At 37.7% G+C, this 9,803-nt stretch overlaps 2 protein-coding genes and 1 pseudogene across 2 annotated transcripts; all 3 read left to right on the top strand.

Moving 5' to 3' along the window:
* LOC137721370 (UDP-glycosyltransferase 76F1-like) lies at positions 1–1,893 on the top strand. Its single transcript, XM_068460463.2, has 2 exons — positions 1–601; positions 935–1,893. Exons 1-2 carry the CDS (start codon positions 103–105, stop codon positions 1,828–1,830), a joined length of 1,395 nt encoding a protein of 464 aa, XP_068316564.2. The 5' UTR covers positions 1–102; the 3' UTR covers positions 1,831–1,893.
* Positions 1,894–3,453: 1,560 nt separating this feature from the next.
* On the top strand, positions 3,454–5,258 carry LOC137719624 (UDP-glycosyltransferase 76B1-like; annotated as a pseudogene).
* A 1,567-nt stretch (positions 5,259–6,825) lies between these two features.
* On the top strand, positions 6,826–8,805 carry LOC137720654 (UDP-glycosyltransferase 76F1-like). Its single transcript, XM_068459742.2, has 2 exons — positions 6,826–7,391; positions 7,846–8,805. Exons 1-2 carry the CDS (start codon positions 6,911–6,913, stop codon positions 8,739–8,741), a joined length of 1,377 nt encoding a protein of 458 aa, XP_068315843.2. The 5' UTR covers positions 6,826–6,910; the 3' UTR covers positions 8,742–8,805.
* The last annotated feature ends 998 nt before the right edge of the window (positions 8,806–9,803 follow it).

Genomic DNA, 9,803 nt, shown 5'->3' with positions numbered 1-9,803 from the left:
GGGTTGCGTCATGCGTGAGCAAAATTCCCATATTTTATATTTTCCCAATCTCACGCTCAGCCGCCTCAGCATTCACCAATAAGTTCACAAGTCACAAGCTAAATGATTGTCGATTCAAAAATGGAGCAAAGCAAAGGCAGGAGAGTCATCCTCTTCCCACTGCCCTTCCAAGGGCACATAAACCCTATGCTAGAACTGGCCAACATTCTGCATTCCAAAGGCTTCTCCATAGCCATCCTCCACACCAGCTTCAACTCCCTCAGTCCTTCAACCCGAAACCCATACTTCACCTACCATTCAATCCCTGTTGACTTGACAGAAACCGAGGTCTCATCCAAGGATTTCACCGTTCTTCTTTCTATTCTAAATGCTAAATGTGTTGAGCCTTTCAGAGAATGCTTGTCCGGGTTGTTATCCGACGACGTTAATTCGGAGGACCCCATTGCATGCTTGATCTCGGATCCTCTCTTCAACTTCACTCGATCGGTTGCAGAAAGCTTTAAGCTGCCGAGGATCGTGTTAAGAACAGGGGGTGCAGCTTCCTTCGCTGTTTATGCTGCATTTCCACTTCTCAAGGAAAAGGGTTACCTACCAATATCAGGTACAATCTCAAGCCAACAAATGAGTAGATTGAAAACACCACAGCGAAACTAATGACTCGTTTTAAATTCTTTCTATACGTAGCACTTTTTTTCTTTGTCCGTAAGAGATTATGCAATATGTACTTTTATTATAAACATGTCAAAACATTATTAAAAACTCAGGTGCTTCTTAGGAAAAAAAAACTTCAAAGTGATTCTTCTTCATAGCCAGGTTAGCATTTTTATTCCTTGCTCCACCTCCTCATAAATTAGCATTTTAGGATATGCATTAAAAGGAAAAATATATATACTTACTAGGAACCTTATATTTGGCTTTTTATTTTGACAATTAGATTCTCGACTAGAAGAGCCAGTGACGGAGTTTTCACCTATCAAAGTTAAGGATCTACCAATGATGCCCAATTGCGACCCTGAAGATTTCTATCAACTGATAACCAACATGACAAATGAACCCAAGTCTTCTCATGGACTCATCTTCAATACGTTTGAAGAGCTTGAGGGACAAGCACTTGCCACAATTCGCCAAGAATATTACCCCAATATTCCAATTTTCTCACTAGGTCCATTTCACAAGTGCGGCCCTACAACCTCTTCTTCTTCAACTAGCTTACAATCACAAGACCAAAGTAGCATTTCATGGCTAAACACTCAAGCGCCAAAATCTGTTGCTTATGTTAGCTTTGGGAGCGCTGCAAGGATTGATCACGCTCAATTTTTGGAGATTGCTTGGGGGTTAGCCAACAGTGGCCAACCCTTTTTGTGGGTGGTTCGACCCGGATTAGTTCAACAGTCAGAGTTGCATGATCAAGCCTTGCCGAATGGATTTTTAGAAGCGTTGAACGAAAGAGCTCATGTCGTGAAATGGGCTCCACAAAAAGAAGTGTTGGCCCACCCAGCAGTCGGAGCCTTTTGGACTCATTGTGGTTGGAATTCTACATTGGAGAGCATTTGTGAAGGCATACCTATGATTTGTACGCCATATTTCAGTGATCAAATGGTGGATGCAAGATTTGTGAGCGATGTTTGGAAGGTAGGGTTGCAGTTGGAGCATGGGATTGAGAGAGGTGAGGTTGAAAGAACAATTAGAAGACTGATGGTTGAGAAAGAAGGGGAAGAGATCAAAGAGAGAGCCTTAAAGTTGATGGAAAAGGCAAATCTTTCCCTCAAAGAAGGTGGCTCTTCATACCAATCTTTAGATGACTTGGTTAATCATATTTTATCCTTATAAATCGTTTGTTTTTGAAAATGGTAATCCATCATCTTTATCATGTTCTTCAGAATTCTTCCATTTTTTTTTCCTCTTGCCCGCTTACAAATGGTTGATTATCTTTTTCTCTATACAAAACACGATTCATGATCAAATACATAACCTCGAGTAAAAAATTTATGCATACTAATAAACATGCTCACGAGTAATGTACATACTGGTAAACTACTGGGCTTAGCAATCGAATCCGCCACCTTTGCAAACAAACTGTTGGAAATTTTTGAGTAGAAATCTTCATTCTACTTTGCTCCACATTGGTCATCAAAGGTTTTCTTACTTTATAAGACTTTGTTCCTATTAGAAAGTGATTGAAGTGATGAACCTTAGAGAGTAATATTGGGCTCAAACCTTGGGTTCAATGGTAGAGACAGAATTTTTCACAAAATTGAAAGATCCATTAAATTTAATAAAGAGAATAAAAAGAATTGTTTGACAGAAAAAGTACAGAGAGGAGGGCCGCAAATAATAGTTGATTAGGTTGCTTTAGAAATAAAGTCGATTTTAAAACCTCATCTTCAACTCAACTTCTTCATGAGGACAATTCATTTTCTTCCTTATGTCTCATGTTTCTACAACTGCAAGCTTAAGATCGTTAGAAATTTCTTACACAATGGTCAAGATGGGCCCGGGACTAGATGGTTCTGGCCATGCTTGAGTTTTGAGCTTTGGCGTATGCTAATTAATTGATAAATTAATATATAATTAATTATCAAAAGATGAAGTCTGAAGTGATGAAAAAACGCCAGAGAGTAAAGCACCCATCTGAGAAGATGTCTCCCAACAAACGCATCTCATTCTCTTATCTCTTGCGAACTGTCATAAACCTATTATATATACATCCATCTTTCATAGTTGAATTTAGATCACGATCTCTTATTATTTTTAATTATATAAATGTTTAAATCTATGATCTAAGTCTCCAATTGTCATAAAATAATGAATGTCTATTATTTTTAAGTAAGCTGACATTAGCAATATAAATCATAATCGTGTGACGTGGTTGTCAGTATTAATATTGGATAATCAAACGTGCTAACAACATAATGGTTTTTTAATCAAATTGGTACCATATATTGGCATAACTCCTTTATTTTGGTCTCTGATATTTAAAATTGATAGAACTAGTTATTGAGTTTGTTTATCGTCAATCATTTTGGTCATTCTGTGAAAAATCTTCTTTCAATAAGGTAAAATGACAAAAGTGTCCTCAAATTTTGTCAAATCACTTTGGTCAATTATTTATTTAATTGAGAGTATTTTTGTCATTTTAATCTTTCTTTGATTGAGATTTTTTTATAGAATGACCAGAATGATCGACTGTGTATAAACTCAAAAACATGTTATATCAATTTTAAATTTCAAGGTACAAAATGAAAAGTAATGTCAATCACAAAACTACTTAATCTAAAATGCCTAACTTAATTAAATTGCACTCCTTATTACAAAGTCAACAGTCGTGGAACGGGAGTCTTTTTTTCTTTTTCTTACTTTTCGTGAAACATGTGGCCTGAGCGTAAAAAACAGAGCTTCCACTGACCCTATAATAATAGTGCATATATGAAATTCATAAGCTGACAAGTCAAACATTCTCGATCAAAAATGGAGCAAAGCAAAGGCAGGAGAGTGATCCTCTTCCCGCTGCAGTTTCAAAGCATCATAAATTCTATGCTAGAATTGGCCGACGTTCTACACTCCAAAGGCTTCTCAAGAACCATTATTTACACCCGCTTCAACTCCCTCAACCCTTCAACCCGAAACCCAAACTTTACTCACAATTCAATCCCTGTTGACTCGTCCGAAACCGAGGTGACCACGAAGGATGTCAACGTTATTCTTTCTTGTCTCAATGCTAAATGTGTCGAGCCTTTCAAAGTATGCCTGGCTGGATTGTTATCGGATGATGTTAATTCAGAGGACCCGGTTGCTTGCTTGATCTCCGATACCTAACTTTCACTTCACTCGATCCCTTGCGGAAAGCTTTAAGCTTCCGAGGATCATGTTAGAGACCGTGTGCGCCACTACCTTGGTTTTTTATGCTGCGTTTACTCTTCTCAAAGAAAAAGGATACTTTCCAATACAAGGTACATCGGATATATGCTTCTTTCTTTCTATGTTGGTTACAAGAAAATAGCTCTATACTTATATCAGTGGCATATAATGAGGTTGGTAAAAGTTTACGGCATTGATACTTGTTCCTACTGATTATTCCACACAGATAGTGCATTTAGTTTTACCGGAATAATTAATCCGACAAAGCCTAATATTTCAAAGTGCCTTTTTACTCACCATTGTTACATAGTATTACTTATTCACGTGTTATAAACACGAGTGAATGTACAAATACTTGAACAACTTACATTTGGCTTTCTATTATCTTGGCAATGATTAGATTCTCGACTAGAAGATCTAGTGACAGAATTGTCACCTATCAAAGTTAAAGACCTGCCAACGAGTCCCAATTGCATGCGATTCTGAGAAACTTTATCAACTGGTCGTCGACGTGGCAAATGAACCAAAGTCTTCTTATGGACTCATCTTAAATACACTTGAAGATCTTGAAGGACATGCTCTAGACACGATCCGCCAAGCACACCTGCCCATTGTTTCCATTTTCCCAATAGGTCCATTTCACAAGTGTTGCCGTAAAGTATCCTCTTCAAGTAGTTCATTGACACATGACCAGAGTTGCATTTCATGGCTGAACACTCAAGCGCCAAAATCTGTTGCTTATGTTAGCTTTGGCAGCGTTGCCCAGATAGATCAAGCTCAATTTTTGGAGATTGCTTGGGGGTTGGCCAACAGTGGCCAATCCTTTTTGTCGGTGGTTCGACCCGAATTAATTCAAGAGTTGGATTGGCTTAGAGTGTTGCCTAACGAGTTTTTAGAATCGTTGAACGGAAGAGCTTACATTGTGAAATGGGCTTTACAAAAACAAGTGCTGGCCCACCCGGTAGTCGGAGCCTTTTGGACTCACAATGGTTGGAATTCTACAATAGAGAGCATTAGTGAGAGGATCCCTATGATCTGCACGCCATTTTTTAGTCAACAAATGGTGAATGCAAGAAATGTGAGTGATGTTTAGAAGGTAGGGCTGCAGTTAGAGCATGGGATTGAGAGGGGTGAGGCTGAAAGAACAATTAGAAAACTGATGGTTGAGAAAGAAGGGGAAGAGATCAAAGAGAGAGCCCTAAAGTTAATGGAAAAGGCAAATCTTTGCCTCAAAGAAGGTGGCTCTTCGTACCAATTTTTGGATGGCTTGGTTAATCACATTTTATCATTATAAATCGTTTGTTTTTTAAACTAAAACCCATATGTTGTTTTTAAACTCCTTTCATGGATCATGTATTATGTCATGAACTATCATGATGCATCTGTCTCGTTGTGTTTAAAGAAAGTGGTGGTCCATCATCTGTGATGTAGGACATATATGATGAATTGACTTCTATGTCCTATATGTTCCTAGGAATTAATTTGGCTCGTTAATGAACGAGGAGTCTCTTTTCAATTTATTACGGGGACTGGTTTACGGAAATTCATGCTTATAATTAAAATGATTCATATTATAATGTATTTTGTAAAATTATTTTTGCAAAAAATCATCAAAATATGAGTTTGTTGAGTCATCGAACTGTGTGAAAATAAGTGGACGAATTTGGTAGAAATATTAAAAACTATCTATCTATTTAACAGAATTAATTGACTAAACAATTTTAATTTAATTGATTTTTTTATAAATAGCATTTATAGAGAGATTTATAGTATAACAATTTTGACTATAAACATAAATTTAATTTATAAATCGGCTATTAAGTGAATTTGAGGATGAGTTCCTCCTCAACCTTGAAAGAACCAAGCATTCCTCATATTTCTAGAGGAGCGTTTATCATATAAGTTGCTGAGTTGTACTTTTGCAATGAAATGTTCTCAGAAGTTCGGCTCCTTCCGTCATCCATTTTCAGCTTGCCATTAGGTGTACATCTGCCCACCATTATCAAGTGCGGGTAATACTCAATTGTTTCATTTATTTTTATTAAATAAGTTTAAATTTTGAGCTTTGTGTCTATTTATAACACAAAAATTAAAATTTTGAACGTTTCTAAAAATGATAAATAAGGTGATGAATATCATCAATACTTGAGGGCTTTGAGCAAAATATTTCATCACAGGCATAATTGGTAATTGAAAATGACAAGCATTCATACAAAAATAGGTTGACTTATCAACCAGAAATGGAAATAAGCTGAGCTGGAAATATGATCAATAGACCTAAACTGATAAGAAAAATACCTTGGATAATCCTAATAACCGATAAGAAAAACACCTTGGATTAATCTTATTATTTCTTAACTAAATTCGGATTTTGTGAGTGTTCAAATTGTTGGTAATTGCTTACCATGGCTGCTAATTGATTCTGATTTTGGTGCGCTGGGTATATTGAGAATACGGTGGCAGTTCTGTCATTGTCGTGGTGTTTTGTGGTTCCGGATATTATATGAGGAGGACGGAGGAGAAGGAAGTGTTCAAATAATTATATTATGACACTTAGTAATCTCGGTAATATCTGGTTCGATGACAGGATTTTCAAAAAGAAGAAGAGTAGAGACCATTGTGGAATATGACACGTGGCAGAAGATCAACAGGGGAGCATATATCATGCTGGTTGTGGTTGTACGTTTGGGGTAGTTGAATCATTTTAGTTATTGGACCGCGAATGAATACCAGGAGGGTATGCCCATAGACAAAGTGAAGGGCTCAATAGAAAATAAGCCTAAAACCCAATTTGTAAATATGGACAATAATATTCCTGGCGTATCTCTGTAAGCAACCACACAAAGGACGTAACGACAGAAGGAGCCGGTGGTGGAAAAAACGAACTTCAACAAAGCCAGCAATATTGACCGAAAAAAACAGCCATCAATAAGATAAGATTGCAGGGTTGCGTCATGCGTGAGCGAATTTTCCAAGCTCAGCTGCCTCAGTATTCACCAATAAGTTCACAAGTCACACAAAGCTAAGCAAACGTAAACATTGTCAATTGAAAATGGAGCAAAGCAAAGGCAGGAGAGTGATCCTCTTCCCGATGCCCTTCCAAGGGCACATAAACCCTATGCTGGAACTGGCCAACGTTCTGCATTCCAAAGGCTTCTCCATAGCCATCATCTACACCAACTTCAACTCCCTCAATCCTCCAACCCTAAACCCAAACTTCACCTACCATTCAATCCCTGTTGACTTGACAGAAAACGAGGCCTCCATCAAGGATCCCACCCTTCGTCTTTCTATTCTAAATGCTAAATGTGTTGAGCCTTTCAGAGAATGCTTGTCCGGGTTGTTATCCGACGACGTTAATTTGAAGGATCCCGTTGCATGCTTGATCTCGGATCCTCTCTTCGATTTCAGTCGATCGGTTGCGGAGAGCTTTAAGCTGCCGAGGATCGTGTTAAGAACAGGGGGTGCCGCTTCCTTGGCTGTTTTTGCTGCATTTCCACTTCTCAAGGAAAAAGGTTACCTACCAATAACAGGTACAATCTCAAGCCAACAAAACCCTATCATCATTGTTAGTGACCCACGTAGACTGAAAACACCACATCAAGACTAATGACTCTTTTGGAATTCGTTTTTATAAGTAGCACTTTTGTTCTTCGTTCGTAAGAGATTATGCAATATGTGCTTTTATTACAAACATGTAAACTTTCTTATTAAAAACTCGAGCACATGGAAAAAAAATTCAAAGTGATTCTTCTTCTGAAATCACTTCATTGATCCAAAAATGTTTTTGGTTACAAAAAACACTTCAGCACTTCTAGAAGCGATCCCAAATTAGCATTTTGACAATTTGTGCGGATTTGAGTTAAGTTAGCATTTTTATTTCTTGCTCTGCCTCCTCATAAATTAGCATTTTAGAATATGCATTAACTAAAAGGAAAAATATAATTAGGAACCTTAAATTTGGTTTTCTATTTTGACAATAATTAGATTCTCGACTAGAAGAGCTGGTGACGGAGCTTTCACCTATCAAAGTTAAAGACCTACCTGCAGCGATGCCCAATTGCGACCCTGAAGATTTCTATCGAGTGATAACCAACATGGTAAATGAAACCAAGGCTTCTCATGGACTCATCTTCAATACTTTTGAAGATCTTGAAGGACAAGCACTTGCCACAATTCGCCAAGAATATTACCCCAATATTCCAATTTTCTCACTAGGACCATTTCACAAGTGCGGCCCAACAACCTCTTCTTCTTCAACTAGCTTACTATCACCAGACCAAAGTTGCATTTCATGGCTAAACACTCAAGCGCAAAAATCTGTTGCTTATGTTAGCTTTGGGAGCGTTGCCAAGATAGATCACGCTCAATTTTTGGAGATTGCTTGGGGGTTGGCCAATAGTGGCCAACCTTTTTTGTGGGTGGTTCGACCCGGATTAGTTAAAGAGTCGGACTGGCATAAAATATTGCCTAACGGATTTCTAGAAGCATTGTATGAAAGAGCCCATATCGTGAAATGGGCTCCGCAAAAAGAAGTGTTGGCCCACCCTGCAGTTGGAGCCTTTTGGACTCACTGTGGTTGGAATTCTACATTGGAGAGCATTTGTGAAGGGATCCCCATGATTTGCACGCCATGTTTCGGTGATCAAATGGTGAATGCAAGATTTGTGAGTGATGTTTGGAAGGTAGGGCTGCAATTGGAGCATGGGATTGAGAGAGGTGAGGTTGAAAGAACAATTAGAAGACTAATGGTTGAGAAAGAAGGGGTAGAGATCAAAGAGAGAGCCTTAAATTTGATGGAAAAGGCAAATCATTGCCTGAAAGAAGGTGGCTCTTCGTACCTATCTTTGGATGGCTTGGTTAAGCACATTTTATCGTTATAAATCGTTTGTTTAAGAGAGTCAGTATTAGCTATTCAATAAAATAAAAAATAAAGGCTTTTAGTAATGTATTAACTACATATTTTAGAGAGTTTTAATAACAAGGGTCGTATAAAATAAAATCTTAACTAAAACACTCTTTATTGGTTACTTTAATATAATTCCTAATATCAGTTTTTGTTGGAAATCATAACTGATGCATTATTGTTATAAAAGGGTTAAAGTTTGAGAGATAACCTTGTGCAACGAGTCGTGCTTTGTATCTTGCGATCTTGTTTTTCTCATTGCGTTTCCTTGTGAATACCCATTTGTAACCCCACGGGGTTTACACTAGGCGGGGTTTGGACTACTGGTCCAAAAACATTCCGCTTTTCCAAGGAATTTAATTCTGCCTGGATTGCATCTTTCCACTTAGGCCAATCCTGTCTCTGTTTGCATTCATCAACAGAACGGGGCTCAATATCATCACTTAAGATGATTTCAGTGGCTACTGCAAATGCAAACATATCATCGATGATTATTTCATTCCGATCCCACAATTCATTTGTACATGCATAATTTATGGAGATTTCTTTGCTTTCATGTACTTCTGTCTCTTCAGGGACAGATGTCTCATCAAGGACATTTTCTTTTTCTGGAAGTCCAGAATTATGAATTGTGGATGTATCATTCATTTTCTCTTCCTGAATGATTTCATTTGGATTTAGTTGTGCGTGTTATAAAAGGGTTAAAGTTTGAGAGATAACCTTTTAATGGTAGGTGCAAGGTAGATGTAAAATGCCACACTAAAATTATAGCACAGGCAGATAACAAATAAAAGGCAGAGGAATAGATGATGTTACTGATATTTTTCTCTAGTTTTCTTTCTTCTTATCTTTTCTGTTACATGAAAACATATGGAGTGCTCTATTTATAGAGCAACTCCAAACTGATGCAGTTAATGCATCTTGAAATTTATGAAACTTCGTCTGACTATACAATCTCTTTCACTTTGCATGGGCATTGAAAACTTTGCCCATGCAGAAGACTTTCACAAATGAAACTGTGGGCATTCATTGCCCATGA

Source organism: Pyrus communis, chromosome 1 (genome assembly GCF_041283825.1).
Source record: "Pyrus communis isolate YQ-2024b chromosome 1, ASM4128382v1, whole genome shotgun sequence".
Taxonomy (NCBI): domain Eukaryota; kingdom Viridiplantae; phylum Streptophyta; class Magnoliopsida; order Rosales; family Rosaceae; genus Pyrus; species Pyrus communis.
This window is presented reverse-complemented; position numbering and strand designations above follow the sequence as displayed.

Coding starts and splice junctions, on each gene's coding strand:
- LOC137721370 (XM_068460463.2), top strand. CDS start 103: ATGATTGTCGATTCAAAAATGGAGCAAAGCAAAGGCAGGAGAGTCATC. Junction 602..934: donor GGGTTACCTACCAATATCAG/GTACAATCTCAA, acceptor TTTGACAATTAG/ATTCTCGACTAGAAGAGCCA.
- LOC137720654 (XM_068459742.2), top strand. CDS start 6,911: ATGGAGCAAAGCAAAGGCAGGAGAGTGATCCTCTTCCCGATGCCCTTC. Junction 7,392..7,845: donor AGGTTACCTACCAATAACAG/GTACAATCTCAA, acceptor GACAATAATTAG/ATTCTCGACTAGAAGAGCTG.